The 27,063-nt window shown below is 42.6% G+C and overlaps 1 protein-coding gene across 1 annotated transcript in view; it reads right to left on the bottom strand.

The window, feature by feature from the left end:
* CSMD3 (CUB and Sushi multiple domains 3) overlaps positions 1–27,063 on the bottom strand; it is a 1,325,501-nt gene that overhangs the window by 532,453 nt on the left and 765,985 nt on the right. Inside the window, exon 16 of the mRNA XM_014603846.3 lies at positions 16,064–16,258. Coding sequence (XP_014459332.1) covers positions 16,064–16,258 — 195 coding nt within the window. The remainder of the gene's footprint in view (positions 1–16,063; positions 16,259–27,063) is intronic.

Genomic DNA, 27,063 nt, shown 5'->3' with positions numbered 1-27,063 from the left:
ACTATCTCTAGGTCTCCTCCCCCCATTCTGTTGACTGCATTACATGATTCAGTAGAATTTTTTATTTGTTATCCACAACTACAAGCTGATTTCTGAGACCCAGGAGTCCTTCATTTTCACAGCTACAGATGGGGTTCTGGGCTGATCGTCAAATGATTTGCACTTTAAAAAAAAAACAACATTCCAGTCATCTTGCCAAGAAGATTCTTTCTACATCCTCTTTTATACCAACTGTTAGGTCTGTTTGTTCTTAAAAGTCCCCATTGTGGCTGACTATCAGGTCCATACCACAGGTTGGCCAGGTAAATATAAAGTGTTAGGGGCAGAATTCTATTTCCCCTTCTGTATCTAAATGATAGTTTTCTAGTTGTATAAGTGTTAAAAAAAAACACTTTTGAGCAGATAGCATTTTACTTCACATGCACTGTGGATGTGTAAGTGCATGCATGCAAACTGAGCATGTGTACTCACCTATGGACTGGATGGGCATGTATAGAACTTTGCATGCACATCTTTTCTAGACATGTAAGTGCACCTAAGTTACAAAAACATAACCAGCCAGAAATCAATGACTAAGAGATGCTAGATAGACGATGAGAAGATGTCTTCCCATATTTTACCATAATAACCTAGTGATTAGGTTTAGTGCATATTAGTGATATGCTCAGAAGCAGGACACACAGGTTTTAGCCCCCCACTCCTCTTCTTACCAAGAGATTTGAACCTTCTGTACCATGACTGGCCCTGAGAGCAGCTGTGGCACTTCCTGGTGCCCAAATGACTCCTGCCCCACTCTGGCTCCTCAGGGTGTAAGGTTCGACCTAGAAACTACTATGCAAAGCCTAAGCAAAAGTGAATGTTATGTGTCGAATGCCCATCTGCAATGATAAGGAGCAGACAGTCTTAGATAGAGGAAGCTTGAAAACAAAAACAGAATCAGAGTTACTGGAACAAAGAGCTCATTAAAATACTAAAAATCACACCCCTAGGTGGGGAAGATATATGCTAATGAAACATATATGTATGTTAATGAGCTACATAGCTAAAACACAGGTATAGAGACATGCTCAGTAAAGAACTCCTTGCGTCACTCCTTTATAACCAATTAGCAAACAAGGATGCTTATGAAGATTCAAACTCTTGTATATAAGGGGCTCAGTATCGCATATGTGCTGTGCTTGTAGAGTGAAATTATTCCGCTTGCATCTTTTATTGCTAGCAATACATTTTTTTTATACTTTCACCCCTGGTATCTTTATTGGCCTTTGCATACTGGGCACGAACCCAGACTTGAGCTGGGGCCTAACAAGGGTACCCTCCCTTTTCTAACTCACCCGGTGTGCTTTGGTGGAATTTATAGTATTGCAGAAGACTGCCCCAGAGTCTCAGAGTGCCTGAGTTCCTCAACTTCCTTGTGGTTCACATGCCTGACTGGCACAAGTACTGCCATCAGGCACCAAATGGCATTAAGGGCATTAATTATAACCTCCAGCCTCCCACATAAGCACACCCATGCCTCAGGGGTCTCCCTCAAAGTAGATTCGGAGGGAGCCTCTTGGATCCCAGTGTGGCACTTCGCCTCTCAGGCCTCTGTCATATTGAATGAAATAGTTTGAATGTTTGTAAAGGTTGCCCATTAGCCAGTTTCAGGAAGAAGATAAGATTTATCTCCTTATCTAGTTCATTGTTTTGGGGACTACGTGCAAAAGGTCCTGACTTCGCTTAGTCTTAATTTAAATTTCATCTTTTAGAAATCTTTTACAAAGAGAGCAAATATCCTGAATTCCAAGAGATCAAACCCTGAGGCCTTTTGACCAGGTTGGTAAGAAAAGGGTATTTGCAGTGATATGGAAGTTTCCCAAAGGTAATTTAAAATGCTCAACAAAGGTAAAAGAATCTGTTTAGTAAGATCCGGGCCCAAATTTGGGAGCAACCATATATTGAGTAGGAGGAGCCCTCTGACGGCAACTCGCTCAATAAAAACGGTAACTTGCTGTCCCAATTTGGAGGTGACTATACTTGTAGAACAACGAAGGAAAAATCGCAAGTATAGCCCGGTTCAGACTCATCACCTGAAACCACCCTTTCCGTGAACACGAATCTCTTAGTTCACGCTGAAGCCGCAGAGCACCTGAAAAGGACTGAAGGAAGGGGACTTAGTCCTATCACTGCTGAGGCCAGCCTATTGAATTGTATTGCTGAGCCCATTTCATTGAACCATACTACTGAGGCCAACCCATTGAATCGTACTACTGAGGAATGAAACCATATTTTGGTATTTGGCTTCTTGGAATTCTAGGATTGTAAGTATAATATGAAAATAATAGTATTGATTCAAATTTAACTTTTAGTTGTAATTGTAGTTGTTTTTGTAACACTAATTCTTATAGTATTGTTTGGGAAGGAAGTGCATTCGGAGCATTGTTTCTGATATATGTAATTATTGTGTTTTTAATGTTTGTGGTGTTTCTTAAAGCTAAGCAGTGTTATATACGTAGCAAAGAGTTTTAAAATAAAATTGTGTTGTATAAATTAAGTGTGTAATCATTGTGAAATCGTACATTCAGTTAACTACTCCCCCAGCCAGTGCATCAAAACGAATCAGTAAATTGTGTGGGATTTTCTCTATTCCATAACCCACTAGAGACAGCCTCAAACCTTTGTCTACACTTCAGCCTTCCAGCTTGGCCCTCTTGCTCTGGCTGTGTCCCTCAGCTGAGGTCCACTGCCCCAGACCTTGACTTCTGGGCCTCAGCCTTTGTCTTGCTCTCTTGAGCTCCAGGCCCCTGGGCCCTTTGGTCTTGCCTTTTCAGACTCTGGGCCCCTCAGCCCTCAGGCTCTGGGTCCCTTGGCCTTCTGGTCTTGCCCTCTCAGGCTCCAGATCCCTTGTCCCTTTGGTCTCACCCTCTTGGACTTTGGTCTCTGATCTCACCCTCTTAAACTATAGGAAACTGAGCCCTTTCATCTTGTGCCCTTTGTTTTGACTCTCTCAGACTCTTGACCCCACAGCACTTTGGGCTCTGTAACTCAGGCAAATCTGTTCTCCACCTGCCCAGTACGGCTGTGCAAAGCTGCAGTCGCCAATTCAATTCAGAGGAGATCCGGCCCAACTCAGCAGCTGAATAAGCAAATCGAATTGGGAGACCCATTAAAAGGTCTGAATCAAATACGATGCCTCCGAATAAATTTGGAAAAGATTCAGAGAGAGTTAAAGATTCAGATCAACCACGGAAAGGCATGCACAGCCGGGCAGCTGCAGGTTCTCCTGTGGCTCCTCTGGCTGTGCCTGCCTCTCCCTGGGTGGGGGGGAGCCACGGGACAAGCCCCCATGGCTGCCCTGCCAGCCCCATCCCCTGTCCAGCCCCAGCCTCTTGGCACTTCAAACAAACAAACAAACAAAAAAGCGCCGCACTCACCAGATGCAGCAGGGGCTCTGGGGTCTCCTGGCAGAGCACCCTCTGTACAGCCTCTGCTTCTCAATCACCCTGCTCTGCCAGGCCCCGCCCCTGATGCCCCCCCCCCCCCCCGCCTGGCCCCAGCATCCCAGCAATTGAAAGAAAAAGCCCTATACTCACTAGCTGAAGAAGTGGGATCAGGGCCTATGATGACAGAGCCCCACCCCCTTACAGTGCATGGCAGTTGGGGGGGAGGGGTGGGGGCAGCAGTCATCACACACCCAGCCTGGCACCTGCACAGCAGCTTCCCCGTGGTGTGGGTGCAGCATGGATTGGTAGGGTGCCACGTGTTGTTTGGGAGCTGCGGCCACTGGGGCTGAGTGGTGCTGGGCTCTGGCTGACACGTGGAGCCGTCCCAGCTCCCAGACAGCACACAATGCCCTGCGAAGCCACGCTACACCCGTGCCATGGGGCAGCTGCCATGTGGGTGCCAGGCGGGGGGCGTGATCGAGGGATGGGCAGGGTAGCCATGGGGGCTTCTCCCACAGCTTGCCCTACCTGGGGAGAGGCAGGCACAGCCAGATGAGCGGCCCCTGGCTCTGCTTGCCTCTCCCAGGTGGATCTGAATCTCTGAATCAGTGCTGAATCAGCACTGAATGTCTGATTCTGATTCAGCCAAATCAAATGGGGACAATGATTTGAATCACCAAATTGAATCAGTCCTCCAAATCAGCCAAACCTGAATCCAAATTGAATACTTCCCTATTCATACAGGTCTACTGTCCAGCCCCCTGGGGATCTCTGACCCAGGCAAAGATCTAGGTTGAGTGCCCCTCAGGTGCCCCTCTGGCTTTCACACCACCCCCATAGCCACACACCAGTCCTGTAGTGTAAAACATAAATCTAAGCAAAGTGCTTTCCAAGCTATGTTTTACCCCCACTTTGGGCCAATACTCCACCACAAGCCATACTTCCCCTTTAGTTGCTCCATCTAGCTGGGTAGCTTGGGTGTCTGTGGGACTGTTTCCTGAAGCTCCTGTCTCCCAGGAGCTTCTTCCTCTGCAGCATGCAGGGCCAGACTACCTACTTTGCCTCCGGCCCTGGACTTATATGTTTCTGAACTCAACCCCTTCCGGTTCTGTGGCTCCCTCGCCACACGAGAGTTTTCCTTTGCCTTGTGACCAGCCTGCACTCCTCTGCTGCAGCCCCACACAGCAGCTTGGCCTGCTACACTCTGCTGGAAATGACAGGAGCCTCTGGCTCCCTGTCACACATTTTTTCTCATAAACCTTAGGCCAAGTACTTTAACTACTACACTGGAGCATTATTCACGCCTCTCTACAGCGCTCCTTTGGAAACTACACCTTGAGCAGCCAAAAGAAGATATGCAGAGATAAAAGGGAAAGAACAAGTCAGAGGGTGTGTAGTTTGGAGAGATGGATGTTACTGTGGAAAGAAGCTGTGCACCCCCACCCCCCCTCTGTCCAGGGCTCTCTCACAACCTAAAATGTAGGGTGTACTTTGAATGGAGTACTGGAAAAGCATCTGGATAATGCCTAATATGTGAAGTGGTAATTTGAGTGTTGAGATGGGAAGAAAGAGAGACAAGGTTCATATCTTCTCTAGGAAAGGTAGGCCAAGAAAATCTACCTCCTGGGCAAATGCCTTTACTTCAGGTACTAGTGTTGAAACATGGATGGGCTTCTTCCACAGCCAATCATTTTTCCAGCACTTATGCTCAGATACAGGCATGGAGCTGAATACACAACTAGGCACAGAGCTGAATATATAACTGACTAGTGATACTTGTAGATACCAGTAGATATATAACTACTGTGCGTACTTGCTCTATAGGTAGGCACTTACTTACACATCCATGGCAGAGAGAGAGAGTCAAAAACACACAGGTAACTAGCTAGAAAACTGCCATTTAGATGTACAAAGGAAAACAGAATACCCTAGATGTATATCATTAATGGAAGCTGTCATCAGCCAAACTCTTCTCACTCAAACAAGAACCCATGCCAAACATCAAAATCCTTAAACAAACTTTAATAAATCCCTATTTATTTCCATGCATGATAATTAGGAGGGGATGAGCCAAAAACTGCCAGTATGTGGGTATGAGTTAAACCAAATGCTAACAGATACCAACAGTTGGTAAACATCTGGGGTCAGAACTGACTAGCAATGGAGTTTCTATAGGTTCACATCATCAGCTCTTTTTTAAAGAGCCTACTCGACCAGATTGCAGAGGAGCATGACAAGCACTCTATATCAATGAAGCCTAAATTAGAAAGTCATGGATGCAATTGCCATTCAATCAAGCTGGCAAAATCTTACACGCTCCTTTTGTGACAGGAGCCAAGGGGTCCCATATCTGTATGATTCTAATTGCCCCAACCCTCTGAACAATGGATATAGTTGAACTATGGCTGCATTTTCAGCTCAAATGCTGAGAAAGCAGATAGAAATCTAAGCAGAAAGCCTTCATATCAGTCTTACTCACTAGCTCTGTTTTAGGAGTGAAATTTGTATTTATGATCCTTCTATATGTCACCTGCAGAGAGGATGGGTTTTATGCAAGTAGATTAGATTTCACCCTATATTTCATAACTATATACAGTCAGTCATCAATCATATATACTGAACTGATTAATACTGAACACTAATATTCTTTTGTGAACTCTGATTAATTAACATATCAGCTTATCAAACTAAACCAGCTGTACTGCTGGCTATAAAATTCTGTTTTTAAAGCTACTTCTTGTTTGTTTTTAATCTGTAACTTCACTTCTAAAAATATATCTAATTTTGCAACTAGTGAATAAATCCAATTCAAATCTATCAAAGGGAACCCTAATATCCAGGATTCAAATGAATGTCCCAATCAGTGCCTCAGATTACCCTTTGATCAGACGGTCTTGCATACAGCTAAGCATTTTTAAATATTTCCAGATTAATTCAGCTTCTCCATAGACCAATGAATGTACCAGTTTTTATTTTCACTGGTAGTGTCGTCTAGCTACACAAACTGCATAATAGATCAAAGTGACAGTACTGCTTATGTATGATTAACATAATCAAAGAATTACTGCCAGTGCTTAATGAGAACATCAATGAGTGCACTGAATTAAATAAACTTTTTAAGGTTAGTATCTATTACAAATAGTTACACAGTTTGTAAAATGAATAGTTAGATGCAGGGAAATTAAAAAAAAAAAATCCAAATAATATACCCATATATTATTATATCCAAATAATATATATTTTATTATAATAATTATTATTATAATAATTATATTATTATATCCAAATAATATATCCATGTGACCCAGTCACCCTTGTTACCATCTTGATTATACTAGACAAATTATGCAGTATTCTTCATTCAATCACATACTTCAGAGAAGGGAATTCTTAAGTCAGCTCACGGAGGCAGATAGGTCAAAGGACGTGGTCATCAAGGGTGACCTGAACTTTCCAGACATCTGCTGGGAAGAGCAGTCAGCCAGGTCTGACCACTCACGTAGGTTCCTAGCTGAGATACCGGATCTCCATCTAACCCAGGAGGTGCACAGCCCCACCAGGGAAGACGCCTTGTTGGATCTGGTCCTGAACACGGGTGACGACCTGGTGAGGGGTCTGCAGGTGCTCAACCACCTGGGCGGCAGCGTTCATCGCCTGCTGAAATTCACTATCCAGCACAAGATGAGAAAGACCTGCAGCAAGGCAGCAGCCCTGGACTTCAGGAAGGTGGATTTCAATGAGGTAAGGAGAATAGTCGGTGAGGCACTGAGGTCCTGGAGGGGAGGGGAGTTGGGTGTCCAAGAAGAGTGATCGTTCCTTAAAGAGATAATCCTCCAAGCCCAAAGGGAGGTAATCCCAACTCGGACCAAAGCGGGCAAGAGGGCGCAAAAGCCCCCATGGCTCACCAAAAGCATCCGGGAATGTCTTCTAGCTAACAAGGAGGTGTACACCCAATGGAAGGCAGGGGCCATCACCAAGGAGGACTATACCTCTGTTGCTCGGGGCTGTAGGGGGGCGGTCAGGAAGGCGAAGGCAGAGATGGAACTGGGACAAGCTACCCAGATCAAGGACAACAAGAAGTCCTTTTTTAAATACATAGGGTGTAAAAAGAAAGTACCGGGTAATGTGGGGCCTCTGCAGGACACGCTAGGAAATCTGGTCGTCACACCAGACAGCAAAGCTAACCTATTTAATAATTTCTTTGCCTCCATTTTTCTGAGCAGGGACCAGGTCACTCCCCCCACTAGGACCCCCAAAGGCCCCAGGGGAGGCATACCCAGGCCTAGGGTCAGTAAGGACCTAGTCAGGGAACTTCTGGAGGGACTGGACATATTTAAATCAGCAGGTTCTGACGATCTCTACCCCAGAGTACTGAGGGATTTAGCAGAGGTCATTGCAGGACTCTTGGCACGGCTTTACAAGCACCCATGGTGCTCTGGCACAGTGCCAGAGGACTGAAAAAGGGCCAATGTGGTTCCCATTTTCAAAAAAGGGAGGAAGGAGGACCCAGGAAACTATAGGCCAGTTAGTCGTACCTCGATCCTGGGTAAGCTCTTTGAAAGAATTATCCTGGCACATGTCCACGAGGGTCCAGAAGGGGAGATTATGCTTAGGGGCAACCAATGTGGGTTCATTAGAGGCAGGTCCTGCCAGACCAACCTGGTGGCCTCCTATGACCAGGTCACAAAATCCTTAGACGCAGGTGTTGCAGTGGACTTTAGGAAGGCTTTCGACACTGTCTCTCACCCCATTCTCATTAAAAAACTAGGAGACTGTGGTGTCATTACCTACACAATCAAATGGATTACTAGTTGGCTGGAGGGCTGCACCCAGAGAGTGGTGGTGGATGGTTTTTATTTGACCTGGAGGGATGTGGGCAGCGGGGTTCCACAGGGCTTTGTCCTTGGGCCTGCGCTGTTCAAAATCTTCATCAGAGACTTGGACGGGGGTGTAAATAGCACCCTGTTCAAATTCACAGATGACACTACGATGTGGGGAGAAGTGGGCACGCTAGAAGGGAGAAATAGACTGCAATCAGACCTGGACAGGTTACAATGGTGGGCGGATGAGAACAGGATGGGTTTCAATACTGACAAGTGCAAGGTACTGCACCTGGGGATGAAGAACCAGCAGCATACCTGCAGGCTGGGGAACTCCCTTCTCCTTAAAGCAGAGGCAGAAAAGGATTTTGGAGTCATTACTGATACCAAAATGAACATGGGTCGACAGTGTGGGATGCAGTCAGGAAGGCCAACTGCACCTTGTCATGCATCTACAGATGCATCTCAAGCAGGTCCAAGGAGGTGATCCTCCCCATCTATGTGATACTGGTCAGGCTGCAGTTGGAGTACTGCATCCAGTTCTGGGCACCGCACTTCAGGAGGGATGTGGACAACATGGAGAGGCTCCAGAGGAAGGCCACCCACATGATCAGGAGTCAGCAGCCTATGAGGAGAGGCTAAGGGAACTGAATCTGTTCAGCCTCTACAAGAGAAGGCTGAGTGGGGATTTAGTGGCCATTTACAAACTAGTCAGGGGGGACCAGCAGGCATTGGGAGAGTCCCTGTTTCCCTGAGCACTACCAGGAGTGACAAGAAATAACGGTCACAAGCTGACAGACGGTAGATTCAGGCTAGGCATCAGGAGGTGTTACTCCACTGTCAGGGCGGCTAGGATCTGGAACCAACTTCCAAGAGAAGTGGTGCTGGCTCCTACCCTTGGGGTCTTTAAAAGGAGGCTGGATGAACACCTTGCCAGGGTCATTTGACCCCAGTACTCTTTCCTGCCATGGCAGGGGGTCAGACTTGATGATCTGCTCAGGTCCCTTCTGACTCTACCAACTATGAAACTATGAAGTGGGAAGAAGAAGGAACAGAAAGGGAAACAAATGTATAGTCAGGGAAAAGAGGGACAGCAAGGAAATAATTCAAGAAGAGAGAATGAAGGAGAGATATTATTTCTATCATGGGGCAAAAAAAGGATATAAAAGTAGAATGGAACTGTACGATGAACAATGACTTCTATTTGCCACTACCTGGTCTTGTGTTGCTTACACTGCTAAACTGACAGTTCACTACAGTGAAAATATTCGCAGGCCCAAATTCAGCAACTCAACCCTAATCAGCAAAACCGTTAAAAGCATATGATGAAATTTAACTAATGAAACTAATCCATCTGTATATAATGATGCTACTAATTCAAGTAATATTTTACCATGGCAAATAAACTGGATGAGGAGGATGCATGAAAATACATAATGGCATTAAAATTCGTTACAAGGCTTGCTATCTAATGAAGACCTATTCCAAGCTTTGTTTTAAAAAACATGTGGAATATAGTTTTCTAAGTTAAAATTTGGAGACCAGAACAGATTACCTGATTTTCAAAAAAGCTCCCAATGAAGTCATTGGAACTCATTTACCATTTTCTTTATCAGTTTTGCTATTTCAACAAACAAGGAGATGTAGCCAGGTCATCATGCCATTTCTCTCTCTACTGTTAGTTTTGACAGCCTGGTACAAGGACATGTGAATAACACTGAACTTTAGAAGTGGCAAGACTTGGACTTATTTTTATTTTCACCAGGAATGAGCTGCATTGCTGAGGGCTTGTGGAGCAGAAGCACTACTGTGGATAGCAGGGGCAAAGTACTCTGCATTCCAGTCAGCTCTAAAGATAGGTAGGTCCCAGTTCATAAATACTTTTAAAGATAAATAGCTCCAAAAGCAGAAGGTCCTATTTTCTAATATAACAGGAAATAAACACACAATGCAGAATACTTCAGTAATGCAAACTTGTGGGTCTGCCTGATGTGCGAGTGGACTGCTAAAAGCTGAACAAACATTGCCAATGATGTAATCGGGCAGTATTCTATTCTTTCTGATTACAAGGGTGAAGCACTGGAAGATGCTAATTAGAGAAACAAAGGAATTTCTGTCCCTGGAAATTTCAAGAGCAGGTTAGACAGACACTTGGCTGGGATGATTTAGTCAGGGATGATCCTGCCTTGCGCAACCCTACTTTCCTATGATTCTGTATTTGGATCACTTCTGCTCATGTCAGTTTGGCTTGTATTGGTTTGTCAAGCAGTATTGATTCTAAACCATATCTTGTTTGAAGCCTGGCTGTTAAAGCTCACAGATCTACACTGAAGTATTAGAATGTATTCATCAGTATCTTCTCATTGGATTTGCTCAGAAGAAGTAGTAGTAGCTTCAGTGTAGCTTCAGTAGCCCAGTGTACCAGGGATCCAGGTTTTCCGTTCCCCGTGGAGAAACAGAGTAAACCATGGATTTCCCCTTTTTAACAGAGAAAACACAGATTTCTCTTTTTAGCAGAGAAACCCATGGATTCCCTACTTTTGCAAAGAGCTCTGCAGGCTTTTTGAGCTCCAGCCTGAAAAAGCTGTTTGAAAACAGGGCGGGAAACCCCAGCCTTGCCGGGAGGGGGAGGGAAGGGCGGGGCCTGAGGTGCTCACTCAGCCACAGCTCCTCTTTGCTCAGCTCAGCCTCCCTCTTCTCCAGGAGCCTGAGGTAAGTGGGGCTTGCAGGCGGCCCTTCTGGCAGGGCTGGGGGGCTGCAGGTCATGGCTGGAGGGGGCACCAGCAGGGCTGGAGGGAGCCAGGAGCTGGCCCCACCCCCACCCCAGCAGGCAGCAGCAGTGGGGGAGACTGCTCCATGCTGCTTCTGCTGCATATGCCTGCTGTTGAGGGCAGGGAGCTGCAGGCTTGGGTCCCTGGCCCCATAGCCCTGGCAACTGGGGGCAGGGGCTGTGGGTGCGAGGCAAGAGGCATGAGTAGAGGAGGATGCTGTTGTGGGGGCTGTGAAAGGCACTAGCAGTACTGTGGGGGCTTTGGGGGTAGAGAGTGGCACCAGCAGGGCTGGTGGGTGCTGCAGGGAGCTTTTAATTTTAATAACAGATTTTGGGGTTTTTGTCAGAGGATTTGAGATTTTTCATTAGAGAATTTCATAGAATCATAGAAGTAGGGTCAGAAGGGACCTTGAAGATCTTCAAGTCTGACCCCCTGCCTGGGCAGGAGAGAAACTGGGCTCAAGTGACCCCAGCCATGTAGGCATCGAGCTGCTTCTTAAAGACCCCCAGGGTAGGAGCCAGCACCACTTCCCTTAGAAGCTGGTTCCAGATCCTAGCCGCCCTAACTGTGAAGTAGTTCTTATGGATGTCTAATCTAAACCTACTCTCCAACAACTTGTGGCTGTTATTCCTTGTTATCCCGGGGGGCGCTAGGGGAAACAAGGTCTCCCCCAAACCCTTCTGGTCCCCCTAGTGAGTTTATAGATGGTCACCAGGTCCCCCCTCAGCCTTCTCTTGTGAAGGCTGAACAGGTTCAGGTCCTGTAGCCTCTCATTATAGGGTCTGCCTTGCTGTCCCCGGATCATGCGGGTGGCCCTCCTCTGGACCCTCTCAATGTTGTCCACATCCCTCTTGAAGTGGGGCGCCCAGAACTGGACACAGTATTCCAGCTGCGGCCTGACCAGTGTCACGTAGAGGGGGAGGATCACCTCCTTGGCCCTACTTGAGATGCACCTATGGATGCACGATAGGGTCTGGTTAGCCCTGCCGACTGTGACCTCGCATTGTCTGCCCATGTTCATCTTGGAGTCAGTGATGACTCCAAGATCCCTTTCTGCCTCCACGCTCTCAAGAAGGAGTTTCCCATCTTATAAGTGTGCTGCCGGTTACTACTGCCCAAGTGCAGCACCCTGCACTTGTCCGTATTGAAACGCATCCTGTTTTTGTCAGCCCACCCTTGCAACCTATCCAGATCTTTCTGCAGTCTTTCCCACCCTACTAGCGTGCCCACCTCACCCCAGATTTTGGTATCATCAGCAAATTTGAACAGGTTGCTTTTCACCCCATCGTCCAAATCACTGATAAAGAAATTGAACAGTGCGGGCCCAAGGACTGAGCCCTGGGGGACTCCGCTGCCCACTTCCCCCCAGGTTGAATATGACCCGTCCACCACCACCCTCTGAGTATGACCCTTCAGCCAATTAGCAATCCATCTGACCGTGTAGACATCGATGCCACAGTCGCCTAGTTTTTTAATGAGGATGGGGTGAGAGACAGTGTCAAAGGCCTTGCTGAAGTCCAGAAAGACTACATCCACGGCAACACCTGCATCCAATGCTTTTGTGACCTGATCATAAAAGGCAATCAGGTTGGTCTGACATGACCTGCCCCTAATGAAATCGTGCTGGTTGCCCCTCAGCATCACCCCTGATGCCGGCCCATCACAGATGTGCTCCTTGATGATCTTCTCAAAGGGTTTCCCCAGGATTGAGGTAAGACTGAGGGGCCTATAGTTGCCCAGGTCCTCCCTCCTCCCTTTCTTAAAGATGGGGACTACATTGGCTATCTCCCAATCATCTGGCACCTGGCCCGAGCACCACGAGCACTCGTAAAGCCATGCCAAGGGCCCTGAAATAACCCCTGCTAGCTCCCTCAGCACTCTGGCGTGGAAAGCATCTGGGCCTGCTGACTTGAACACTTCCAGCCCCTCCAGAAGCACTCTAACCCAGTCCTCCTCAACCTTAGGTCTTAGGGCGTTCCCCTCAAGTCCGTCTTGAATCACGGTGGTTTATTATCCTTCATCCTGGACGCTAGTCTTAGCTCTATGTCTGCCTTAGCTTTCCTAACAGCCCCCCTACAGGCCCGAACAGTGGAGGTATACTCTTCTTTGGAGATAATCCCCCCCTTCCACCGGGTGTATGCCACCTTTTTGGCAACCAGGCATCCCCAGACTTCCTTGGTGATCCAGGGAGGCTTTTGGGCACTCTTGCCCCCCTTGCTTCTTGTTCGGATTGTCACCTCTTGGGCCCTGAGTTTCGTCTCCTTAAGGAACGACCACTCATCTTGGGCACTGAGTTCCCCTGCCCTCGAGAACCCCAGCACCCCTCCCACCAATCTCCTTAACTCGTTGAAGTTGGCTGTCTTGAAGTCTAGGGCTACTGCCTTGCTGCAGGCCCTTGACACCCTGTGCTGGATGATGAATTCCAGCAAGCGATGATCGCTATCACCCAGGGAAAATTTGTGGTTTTTTTATCTGAGAAAACCAGGATCCCTAGTGATTACTATAACTGTCACTTCTCTGTCAGTCCATCAATGCCAGGACATTCTGCTTTTGGAGCTATTTGGCTTTATTTTTCATATATGCATTATTATAGAATGGGGATCAAGATAATTGCCTTTCCTACTTCTGTGTTTATTTTCTATAAATATCAAATATCAAATGAGCAAGATATCTTTTCATGTGCACATTCCTATGTTGTCATTTTTTTTATCTTAACAGTTCAAATTGCTTTACAAGCATTTTGTTATTAAGCATCAATAATCCTGTGAGTCTTGCAGGGGATTTAAGGCATTCCCCCCACATATGATATGCAAATGCCACCAAAGTAGACTCTTCAGATCTTAACAGCTCACAGAAACATTTCCCAACAGATTAGACTGCAAAGTAAACAAATATATTGTCCAACTGAAATTTCAAGGTAAACATACATAGAAAAAATGTAATTGGTGGACTTAAAATTAGGTACAGCAAATGATATTAACACCTGGATCAGTCCAAATAAGTAGCCATTTTTTTTTTTTGCTGCTTTTAAATGAATGAATCTTCATTTTACCGGGATTCTACCCATTTACAATGGCAACAAACTTGGTCAAAAATGTTAATGATGTCAGGTCGCTATGACATGTTTTAATGTTGTATCAAACACAAGGAAAAAACAATAATCAGATTTCTTTCCTTTCATGCCATCTTTAGAATTAATGACCAGTATAAACTCCCTGTTAAAATAAATTAAATACAAAGTCAGAACATTAGGGTGAGATTACACGTTGCAATAACTTGATTTTAAGAGCATTTAAAATCTGAACAATCACATATTACACCTCATTAACAAGTGCTAAATGCCCTTTACGCATATTAAAGTTATGCCACTTCAGGTGAGGATTATTTTTGAGCTGTGCTACCCAGTTTGAGTTCAATTAACTTCTGGTTTCTAATCTGGGATAAAACCACTAATTTACAGTCCTCATGTATCCCAGGAAGCACTGTTTCTGGATGGACAGGTTTTCATCCAGGATTTTATGGCCCTGGACTGACAACTGGGGAGAATCAGGCAGGAGATAAAAGGGGAAGGGGTTGAGTGGGGAGGGAGAGGAAAGGGATGAATTGGTACAAGGAGGTATGTGAGGGAGGAGCAGGGGAAGAGGGCAGGGAGGTAGGAGTAGATGGGAAAACAGGCAGTGGATAGCTGGATGGGGAGCTGCTGGGCTGCCACCTCCCTGCCCCACAAAATTTCCCCTTCCACCCCCAGATCCCCCATCATATGGATCACTCCTATGCTGGCCCAACTGCCCCTCAGTCAGAAGTTCCTAGCCACAGTCCTGCCCACAGCCCACCAGTGACAGGTCCAAGTACTCTATGTTAGTGAGGGTATTAATCCTTAACTTGTGATTATGCACAGCACATGCTAGCTTTAACACCAGCTAACATTCCTTAGAGTTAACATGTACTCATATGTGCAAAGTATAATCTTACCCTTAAATATGGTAATCTCCTAACATATGGCTATTATCATTATCAAACTATGCTTTCAGTGGGGGGGAGTTTTCTTGTTGTTTGTCGGTCTTGTGGGGTATTTTGTTTGTTTGTTTCAATAGTAACTCATTCTTTAAGAAAAATTAAATAACTTTACATTTAATAAAAATGTAAACAACTTGCCAGAAGGGAAAAAAAAGTATATTTGAATAAGTTACTAGGGGTACTTTGCATTTATTATCCATATTTGCACCTTATTAGCACATTTCTGCTGCTTGTTTGTATAAGCAAATTTAAGTCTTCCACCAAAGATTTCCTCAAACAAATTTTGGAGAAAATTGCATGAGAGACACCAACTGTAATTTTTTTTTTAATAGCTAGAAAATAGGAAGAACAAAATCGCTCCTGTGCACAGAACAGCTTTTGTATCACTAAGCCCCACAATTGGGCCTCTAAGTTTGCTTAAGTGAATTAAATGTCTTGGACCTGGGCCCAACTGTGGATTTTACTTTATGTGTGTTTCTACAAGTATGCTTTACTGCAGAGTTGACTAACTAGCTCCTCAGTAAAGTGCCACTGTCCTCATGTGTACCTGTATTATGGTGCAGTAAATTAACTTTGCTGTAGTATAGTACTGTCTGGAGACAAGTACTACCCTACAGAGGAGTAACTATGTGCACTGAAACACGTGTAGACAATGAACAGGTCTCGCTGGGGCCTGAGGGTGCTAAAGTGTAGGGGACTGCCTGTCAACTAGCCACACACAGTAGCACCCTTGTGCCCTAGCCCGCCCCTGTGCAGCACGTTGAGCCAGTGTGGAGCAGTGCCAGGCTGGCAGGCCAACCCCCGGGGCCCCATGGCAGCTGAGGCTGCTCTGCCCTGGTTCATTGCCTGTGGTTCTAGGCATACATGTAAATGCTGTGCCTGGGAGCAATAAACTCTGGGGTGAATTGTACTGGAGTTTATTGCTATGTGCTAATTGCACATGTACAATGTGCAATTGGGTCACCCAATAAACAGATTAAAATAAGTTACAATAAATTACCAGGAATCTAAAAGCGGAAAGTTCACATACCTCCACACTTAGGAATAGGCCCACTCCACATTACTTTTCCATCCATCAGTATGCAAGTAATTGTTTCAGTTCCTTGTGTTTTAATAAATCCTTCTTCACAAATGACAGAAATTGAACTCCCCAATTGAAAGTTGTCACCAAAACGCCGTGCATTGATTGGTACTCCAGGATCAGGACACTCATTATGTCCAAATGCTTTGAAACAGAAACAAAAGAGGTGGGAAATAAATAAATAAATAAATAATAGCACAAGATAAGAAATGTAATTAAGCCTTGAATAGGCTGACATTTTTAGAGGATTTATTCCGCTAGAAAGGGCAATCACATGCCATTCCTGGGATTTCTAGCTGAAATTAGCCACTTCTTAAATATTTTTGACAATACTTGCATGTATTAGTAGTGTATACCTGTATATTAGTAATGCATACCAGTATGAATTTGTGTATGGCCTCTGTTATACTAACGTAAGTGTACTTGATCTTAATAAACTTAGCTTGTTTCCCAAACAGCTATATTTGTACAACTATGATTTTAATTATTAGTATAGTTAAAACTGTAAAACTCTCTAGTATATAAACACCCTTGAATTTCAAAGTTAGGAGATATCTTTGCAAGAAATAAAAAAAAAAAATTGTAGGAAAATGATAAAAGGAAAGTAATTTCTCTGTCCATGTCCACATGATACAATAAAGACAACCCATTATTTTTGTTACTGAATAAACTGAGATTTGAAGGAACAAAGCCACACGTATGCAAGCGCATGCACACAAAGTCCAGAGGAGGGCAAAACTATCCTCATAACAATAAATAGGAAGATGCACACTTATTATTTTTGGCTTTCCTTTATGTGAAAGGGTAATACACACACCTTTTACAATTAAACAAGCACTGATTTCTTTTGAAATTAGTTTATCTTTTGTGGCTAGCTGTGCCAGTAATTTGTTACTTTACATATTTGCCTATGCATAAAGAAAGAGGAGATTTGGTAGAGGTGCCAGAATATTTGTTAAAGAGATGACCCTTGTGGCATTACACAGTTTAATGGTATAAAATTGAGCAACGTGACTCATTGATAAAGAAATTCCACTAAATTAGCTTGATAGAACACTTTGTGATTGAGTATAAGGCTGCCAATGCATGGCCAGCACAACAGACTAGAATTCATGGAACAATATGCAACAATTTCTCTCACCTATTTTGCCGTTCTCCCCTACCCCTCTATTAAAAGATGCCAATAAAATAATCTCAGCTTTTTAAAATGCATTCTTAATGGAATATTTTTTGTAAGTTTCGTACTGCATGGATTTATCATGGAAAGTTTGCTGTCAGTATTTGCTATTCAAATTTATTGCCTATTTGTAATTGGTCAGATAAATCACACTACTTTGCTCTCACATTCTTTTTGTCCTTTTCGTGAGTGAATGAATATACACACAGGTAACCTTGAAACCTACTTCACACAGATATTTTTGCTCATGAAACTGGGTTGTCCAAATGACCTCACTGAACAAACCCAATGGAAGTAAAAATCTTCAGACCATATTCAAATGAAAAATATTTGCAAAAATTGCTGCATTTTTTTTTTTTTTAGAGAGATCTAATATTGCATCTTCCATCACATATTTTACTCAATTATACAAATGTATTTTCTCTTTGAGGGGTATACATTTATGACTGCACGATATATCACCACAAAACAATTTTTCAAATGAAGATACCTTTAAAAACTGGAAGAGTTCTCTCTACTTTGACCATCTCTAAATACAAGTAAAAAATGTCACTTATGTGTTTTAAACAACTACAAGGAAAACTGAATCTAGTGAGGCAAGGCTGCCAGAACTTCAGCCAGAAGTTAATTGTTTCCATTTATGTAATTTTCATAAATTAAAGATGTGTGGGGCAATTCTACTTTTAATACTATATTTTTGCTTTATTTAGGCAACTATCTGATTAATTTAGTAATAAGATTTCTTGGGTGTTGCCTTGTAATCATGCTGAAAGCTAAAGTGAAGCAAGAAATAGCACATCATTCAAATGAACACATTTTTTACTAGGAAAATACTGTACATCCTGTAGATTATAATATAGTTAAATGCTGTGGGGATGCACGACAATGGAGATGGCATTCAAATACTCATTAATTCAGATATGTTGTCTCCTAGAAGTAAAATAGATGTTTATTCTTTCCTCAGAAAAGTATATACAGTCCATACTTTTAAGTGAAAAGATCAACTGATATTTTTTTTCTTACTAACTTCAAATGAGACATTGTTATTATAAACCCCAGGTCTGAACAAAAAGACAGCACTTAGGTACATGTTCTAATTTTTGCATCTTTCACTAAGAAAAATATTCCCCAAAAGGTCTGGCATTCCTTATGTTTTCCACTCTGCTATAGTGGAATGGAGCAAACCAGACATGATTTAGGAGGGTTTTTTGTTTTGTTTTGTTTTTTTTACATATTTGGAAAAGTATGAAAAATGAACAAACCAAGAGAATCTTAACAGTGCTGTTTTCTATTATATGATGGACATGGTAAAAATCTTAATACAAGTGCAGACAGTTCAGAAGTTTTCAATAAATATTTTGGTTCTATATTTCTATATTTGACATTTTAGTGTAAGATGATGAAGATCTTTCAGTTCCAATGTTAATGAAAAAAGATGGCAAACAGCAGTTTCTAAAGTTAGACGTTTAAATTAGCATGTTTAAATAACTTGCATTCAAGAGTTTTGAAAGGTCTAGCCAAAGTTGTCTGTCTCAGTCATTTTTAGTGTCAGTACGTTTTTGAACAATGGGGGGAGGTCCAGAAAACTGGAAATAATTGAATATGGGTCATGCTGAAAAAGGAAAAATAGAATGATCTGGATAATTATAGGCCAGATGTCCCTTGTAAAATAAAAGAATGGTTGATATGACACTTGATTGATACAAGATTGAAGAATGGAATATAATTCATAGCTATCAAAATGAATTTATAGGGAAAAATACCATCAAATTAATCCAGTGTGATTATAAATTTGGTAGATAAAAATAATTGTACCAGTGAAATATACTTTTTAAAGGTGTATTAACTTACTTTTTGCTTACATTGGAGACGGTTCAGGTAAGAACCATATAAATTATTTAAAGCTCGGAAAATGTGCCTTAATCAATTAGATCAATCTAACTTGTTTATGAAAGAGAAAGTTAAAGGGTTCAGGGGTAATCGATGAGTCCAAAATGCCTACACAAATACAAAGATTTCATAATGAACTTTACATTTCGGAAAATTAAAATATATTAAGATCCAGTAATTGGAAACTAAACCTAGACAAAGCTAGAGTTGTAATGAATACTTCAGGCCTCACAGATGTAAAGTTAATATAAGCTTGAGATTTTATTCTAAAAGACCAAAGGAATTAATTCAGAAAAAAAATCCTGTGGCCTGTGTTTAAAAGGAAGATAGACTAGATGATCACACTCGTCCATTCTAGACTTGCAATCTGTTTGTGAACAACCTAGAGGATACCATCGACACTATGCTTGTTTTAACAGTAGATTCTCCTCTATGGGATGATATCCTGATGCCTAAATATGTGCTATTACTCAAGAAAGTAAAAGTGAGCACTACAAAAGTTAGTATTGGAGGTTTAGATTAATCATCCACTACAGGAACATCATATAACAGATCAGTCTGGCTTGAAGCTGAAATCAACAGCTGGCAGGAGCAGTTAGTAAAGATGCAATATCTGCAGAATAGATCTGAATCCTTAAAAACTATGTCCACATGCAGCTTACATTTCCATTAAAGGAAGGTTTAACCAAAACAATAAAAATATATTATTTTAACTTCACAAACATTTCAAACAAAAATATCTATTGTTAAAAATTCTGCAGTAAGTGATTATATCAAATTATCTCCCATAATTCCTACTCAAGCAGACACACATATATATAACACAAAGTGTAATCTTATAAATATAAGTCCATTAAACCTATTAGGAAAATAATTTTAAAGGTCTTTATTCTCCTTTTAGTTTACCTGACTTTGTGCTTACTTGTTTACTAATCTCAATAGAAGACACTTAGGTATCTGTAAAGTGAGACAGAAGCCGAGTGGGATTTTCAAAAGCATTTAACAGTAGATTTAAAAAAAAAAAAGGATTCATGTCTCCTAAACTAATACATTGGTAGAATTTGTGTGTCCAGGTCCAAAATTGTGATCTTGCAAACCTTGCTCAACTGCACTCTAACTTTGAAGGGGTCTCATCACTGCCCGTTTTTAAACATAAAATCACCAAGAAGCCAAACATTCTAAGCCTGTAATTCCTTAGCTTTATTAGGACTGAAAAGCTTGGCACCTAAATCATTCTAGTCCAGTGGAGTTCAGCCTTTTGGGATCAGGCCAAGTTCCAACTCCCTTAGTCCTATGCTGCCAACTAGATCAAGGCCCTGTGCTGCTGGATTAGGGCTTTATGTGGCTTCCTTGAAGCTTATGTTGCTGATCAGGGCCCCACACCTGTCCTCTCAGTCCCATGCAGCCAGATCGGGGCCCCACACTGCTTCTATACATGAGCGTGGAGGCTTCTCCGACACGCTGGAATTCCAACGTGTCGGAGCAGACTCAATTAATCGAGTCAGCTTCAGCGTGGCAATTACCGTGCTCCAGCAGCCTCCTGTATCTTGTGTATCAGTGTCTCCATGCTTAAAAATGGTGGGGGGGAAGGGAGGCACTTGAACTAAAGCTTGTAAAATGAGTTTTATTTCAAGTGACCACACTGTCATTTTTAAGGGTAGGTATGCTGATACACAAGACACAGTAGTATTTTAATTTGAGCACTTTCAGAGCCACTCTAATTCAAGTGCTCCCCTGCCAGACTCCTGCAGCACGTGTGAAAGTTCCCTGTGCGCCTGGACTGGAGTGAGGCTAACTCTGTGCTCTTATCTAACATTCTCTCCAGTCTGCAGGGCTCCCCACAAGGCCAGAAATTTGGCAGCTACCACTGCTCCCCCACCATAAACTTTTCAGAGCTGTAGGGATCCCTGCAGGCCAGATGCAATGGCTAGGGTTAAATGGCTAGGGTAAAGCACCCCTGCTCTAGGCCACTATATATTATTTTAGATACTGTTTGGAAGCACTTAACACTATAGAGGAAGCAGAGATTTGGTTTCCAAGGTTCTGTGTTCCACTTTGGGGGTCGGATTCTTCAAGTTAGGCGCCACAGTGCCTGTCCTTAAGATACATAAGTCCTCTACTTGATGTAGTTATTGGTGCCTAATTCTCTTTGATTTCAATGGGAATAAGCACATATGCACTTTTGAAAATTCCACTAGCCCTCTACCCAAATCTTTATGCACTTAAATCCTTTGAAAAATGCATATGGTAACCTCCATTATCCTCTTGTCAGTCACTTGTACATGCCATTTTTCTATAATCTAACCCAAAGTCTATTATGAAGTTGTTGGGAGTCTTTCAATTTACTTTAGATACATTGTTACATTATATAAAAAAGACATGCAGAAATGGCATATTGTTTTGTTTGTTCATAGGCTGGAAAAAATGTATAGACCAGAAGGATTATTGTAGACCACAACAGCTGTTGTAAAAATAAACACAATAGACAGAGATCTCATTTCTGAAAATAAATGATATGCCACACAATGCTAAGATTGTTGGAAACATTATGTACAAAACAGTTTACATACTTTACTGCAAGTCTTTTAAATTTCCTTGCCCCCACCCTTTCCTTCATTAAACTTGGGCTTTGTTGTGTGTCTTTGCAGCCTATGTTTTCTTTACCAATGAATAATCATTTTGTACGTTTTTGTGAAATAAATTCTATTATATAGAAAGAAAGAAGAGACAACTGATGACTTTAAAAAATGATTGTAGTTGTACACAGCAGAAGTGTTAGCAGAAAATGGATATTTTTAATTAACTTTGGGGTTTAACAAATGAAAGGAGAGAATAAAGCTAATATGAATTCTCTTCCTACTCCTTTGGACTTAAACAATCTATTATGCTCACATATTATGGAAAGGACATATCAGTAATTTATCAGATTGCAATAGATATTGCTGAAAAGAGACTTGTTTTCTAGAGTTGCTGTCTTTTTTAAGCAGAGCACTACTCAAAACCTCCCCTGTAACAAACACTCATCCTAGCCCCAGATTCACTGTAGCCAATATTAAAAAATTGTAGAAAAGCCCTTGCATTTGAAATAATATTTTAATACATCAGTTTCATTATGCAGTTGACAGAAAATAAGGTAAAAATCTCAATATTTTCTTATATTAATGCAAATTGTAGTAGCACATATTAAGATATCAGTGTGCGCATTAGTTTAAGTAATTGCTAACTGAGGGGCCTAAAAATGAGAGCAGCCTTTTCTACCGTGTGTTTGTTTGTTGTTTTTTTTTGGGGGGGGGGGGGTTCAGACTGAGGTATATCTCAAGCTCATGACATATCTATGTACTTAAAAATAAATGTCTTGATTCTTGCACTCAAATCAATAGCTACTCTAGTAAGACCAATGGAATAAACCTAAAATAAAAGAGGAGAATCAGACCCACATTCAAGAGATCCAAAACAGAGTTAATTCACTTAGAAAAAAACAATAAACAAACAAAACAAAACAATCTGCCGGTCACTTATAATTGTTTTGTATACTCCAACACTTCTTTTAAAGGAAAATATCTAGATGTAGAAAAAATATGAACCTGCAAATTAATCTCTCTCTCTCTCTCTCTACACACACACACACACACACACACACACACACACACACACACACACACACACAATCTAGCAATCCATCTCTAACCATCTATCCACCAATCCCCAGTAACGTAAAAATCTTGTTAAAATGTAAGGTTTATTAAAGAGCTCTATGAATTCCTATTGAAAAAAAAACAAAGGGGGAAAAGCCTTAATAACAAAAGCAGCAGCTTAATACAGCAAGCTGCTGTGACATATGTCAGCTTACTTAAATTTAATGATGGGAAATTACACTTTGGCAATATATTAGTGACAGCAATCACTACCAGTGTCACTTCAGAGAGGCAGTAAATTCACATAATTATTAATTGTTTAAGCTCAATGATGACCAAAAAAACTCCAAAACTGTACTCTTCTAAAAAAGCCATTCTGACCAGACATTTACTTTGACTGCTATATTTATATGACATTGAAATATTAAAACACTGGTTTCATCAACACTTCCCAAAGAAAAATACAATTAACAAAAATGTTTTCCTGCACTAATCATTCAGTATCGCGTTTGTATTGTAATGCAAATACACAGAGGGATTTGTAAACAAGTCAATTAAAATCCTTGGGGGTGGAGGGGTCCCAGCTGTGTTCTGTATCAAGTTAACTTCCTAAACCACCTTGTTCGAGTCTTCTACCTTTAAAATACCATAGATTTCATGAGGGGTGGGGAAGAGGGAAGGTATGCAGGAAGGGCTTGTAGACCACTAAGTAAAGATTATGTGCAAATCTTTGAGGTATGGGACTTTTGGAACTCTCCCTGTAGCCATTTATTCAAACAACGGCTTTAGGACTTACTTATTGCACTAAACCTTTATTTAGAGGAGTAAATGAAAGCCTGAGCACTTCTCAATAGGCACATCTACATGGTCATTAATGCACAGTAGTGACTGGAATCACAGCTTGTGGTAGAGGTGATATCTTTTATTAGACCAAATAGATTTTTGCACAAAAAAAATTATTTAATTTTCATCCTTAACTTTTATTGTAATGAAGTACTAACTAAATGCGCAGTAACTACAATTACTGCACAGCAGTGCCAATGTACGGGGGGGGGGCGGGGAAAGGGGGGGTTGTGATGGTTACTGTGCAGTAGCCTAACAACACCACACAGTAGTTTATTAGCATGGTTTTTGACCAGCACGTTACTGCTCAGTGTTATTAAGCTACCACATAGTAAGCATCTCATGTAAATGTGCCCACTGTCTACATGATTGGGTCTGTAAACAAGCCACAAAATGTGTGGAACGTAGGGAGCTTAGGATACAAAATACAGTAAGAAAAATAGACTTAAAATCCCGTTATGAAATATTCTTGTTGTTGTACTGAAAGTGTGCTCAAAGGGCTCAGCTATACTAAGGCAGACAAGGTTCCTTGGGTGAATTTGATATCTTTTATTAGACTAACCCAAATGGTTGGAGAATAGTTATTAAGCAAGCTTTCGGGTTCAAAAACCCTTCGTCAGGCTAAGGAAGCTTCAGTAGTTGGTGTGTGCTCTTCCATCCAGGAAGAGCACACACCAACTGCTGAAGCTTCCTTAGCCTGACGAAGGGTTTTTGACCTATATCCTTAGACAAACACGGCTACAACCTAAACCCCTCAGCTATATTAATACATTTATTTGCAATATGGTGATAGCTAAGAACCCTTCTCAAAGGTGAAAGCCCTATCATGATGTGTTCAAGCATGCAATAAAGAGACAATGTCTTCTCCATAGATCTCATTTTTTATTTCTATAAACATATGGATGAAATGAAGAGAAAGGGAAGCTTGGGAGTAGAAGGACAAGGCAATAGATCAGTAGTAGCCCAGCCATCTGGTAGCATTTTGGAAGCACCCTTTAAAGATCAATCTAAAGGCATTCCTCCTTTAAGCATTACAGTCAGCTGAAACAGAGAGGGGTGGAACGGGACACAAGCTTAGGTCTAGAATCATATGAAGCACTTGGACATTGCTAACAAAATAATACTTAAATAGTTAAGTGGAACCTGGGTCTCTCAAGTAAGCACCTGGCCATCATGCTGGAGCATCATCCTCACTCTCTGTCTGGCTCAGCACAGATTTAGTTATTTTTTTATGAAGTGAAATAGCTTCAACACACAAGATCGAGAGAGACCATTTACAATACACCATAGGCTAGTGCTCAATGCACTCTCCTAGGACATGGGATATCAAGTTCCTGCTCCAAAACAGGAAGATGTAAGATTTGAAGCTGGTCTTTTACGTCACAAATGAGTGCTCTGGGCTGCATTTTGTGTGGATTCTCTGAAATCACCTACCAGGTCCAGACCCCAGGAGGGGAATGTTTAGTCTGTGATTCCCTTCAGGAGTTAGGTGCCAGATAGATATCAAGCAGTTCAGTGTTTTCAAGACCCAGGCAGCTACATAAATGCCCACAGGCAGAAATATAAGAGATCATTCCAAACTTAGGGGCTAAAAATCCTGTTCTAGCTTCACATGGCACTTACCTACCATCTAAGAGCTATTTTTCAGGGATAAAGGTTGTAACCATGTTGGTCTACAGGCAAAAGCGATCAGAAATCTTGGCAGAGATGATATCTTTTATTAGACCAACTAGGTAGCTAGTTTAATAAAAGATATCACCTCTACCAAGAGTTCTGATTGCTAAGAACAATTTTTGGCACTTATGCATTGTGTGGATTCTATTTCCACCTATGGAGGCATAATTTTCTCCCTCACTCATAACTGATTAAATTAAAATGGAAAAGGAACAACCTCCTATGTTTTAGCCCAATAGCCTAGCAGCTAGGGCACTTGCTCAGGGATAAGGAAAAATAGCTTCTAGGACCTTCAGTGAGAAAAGCCTTGAACCCACAGCTCCTGTTTCTCAGCCAAGTGCTAGGCCTGCGTGAAGCACCTAGTATTTGCTTCAGATTTAGCCAATTTGGGGGGCAGTGATTCAATTCAGCGATTCGAATCACTGTCCTGAATTGATTTGGCCGAATCTGATTCGGATACTCAGCCACCACTGAATCAGCCAAATCTCCAAATCAAATCGGCCCCATCCCCCACCTGCTCTCCCACCCCCATTAACAGCTGCCCTGCCTGGCCCCAGCATCCTGGCACTTAAAAAAAAAAAAGCCCTGCACTCCCTGGATTCTGCCAGATAGAGGGGGCAATCTCTGTTGTCCCCCACTGCCCAGAGCTGTGGGGGTGAGGGGGCTCTGCCATGATCCCCCAGAGGCTCTTTTGGTTGCTGCAGCAGCTGGTGACTGTGGGGCTTTAAAAAAAAAATGTTTTAAGTGCCAAGACACTGGGGCCAGGTGGGGCAGCTGTTGATGGAGCTGGGAGAGTGGGTGGGGGGCAGAGAGTGCTCAAGGAGACTGGGGGAGCAGGTAAGGAATGAGGCCTGGCAAGGGTCCCCCCCCCCCATGGTCCCCTGCCCCCTCCAGCCCCTCTTCCCATCCCCTACTTGCCGGCACCAACTCCCTGCGGCAGCGAGCAGGGACTGCCCAGGTCCAGCTACCTGCAGCAGCAAGCAGGGACTGCCCAAATCTCCTCCAAATCTTTTCTAAATCGATTTGGAGGCTTTCAATTGATTTGGAAATTTTGGTCTCCTGATTTGATTCAGATTCAGAGATTTGGCCACCAAATCAGGCTGAATCTCCTCCAAATCGAATCAGCAACCAAAGCTTCACACAGCCCTACTAACCATCACATCACAGGCATTGCCCACAGTGCTCTCCATCCTATCAAGATGACCCATTACCCCTTACATTTTTTTATTAAATGGATACATAGCATTAGGGTAGTTTTCTTCCCCATTGGGACAGTGGCCCAGGTTAGCAACAGGGTTCCCTCCATTGCAGTCCAGCATCCATCTAACTAAGCCACCCTCCCTGAGGCTTAGTCTCCTCCTTCTGGCCCACATATAGAATCCCTTTCTAGCTAACCACTGGGTCAGCTTCAAGAAGAGGACTGGAGAGGGGTCTGGATAAAACATAATCTCCAGGCTAGTGGTTTTAGCATGTGGATGAGAAGCAGAAAATACAGGTCAACCTCAGTTTGAATAAGGGGAGTGCATAGAACCTTGGTCTTCTGCTCCCTAGACACATATATACATATTAAATTGCTCCTATAGATACCTAAGCTCCTTACAAATCTAGTCCAAAGTGGTCTGCATAAGGATAACTACACATTTTCTTAATTCCATCATTTCCCTCCTCCTCAAGGCTAGCAAAAGTTAAAATACACAACTCTATTTTTTTTCTGGAATCGTGCGTGAGAG

This window comes from Alligator mississippiensis, chromosome 3 (assembly GCF_030867095.1).
Source record: "Alligator mississippiensis isolate rAllMis1 chromosome 3, rAllMis1, whole genome shotgun sequence".
In the NCBI taxonomy this organism is placed as follows: Eukaryota; Metazoa; Chordata; order Crocodylia; family Alligatoridae; genus Alligator; species Alligator mississippiensis.
The sequence above is the reverse complement of the archived record's forward strand: the minus strand, read 5'-3'. Positions and strand labels throughout refer to the sequence as shown.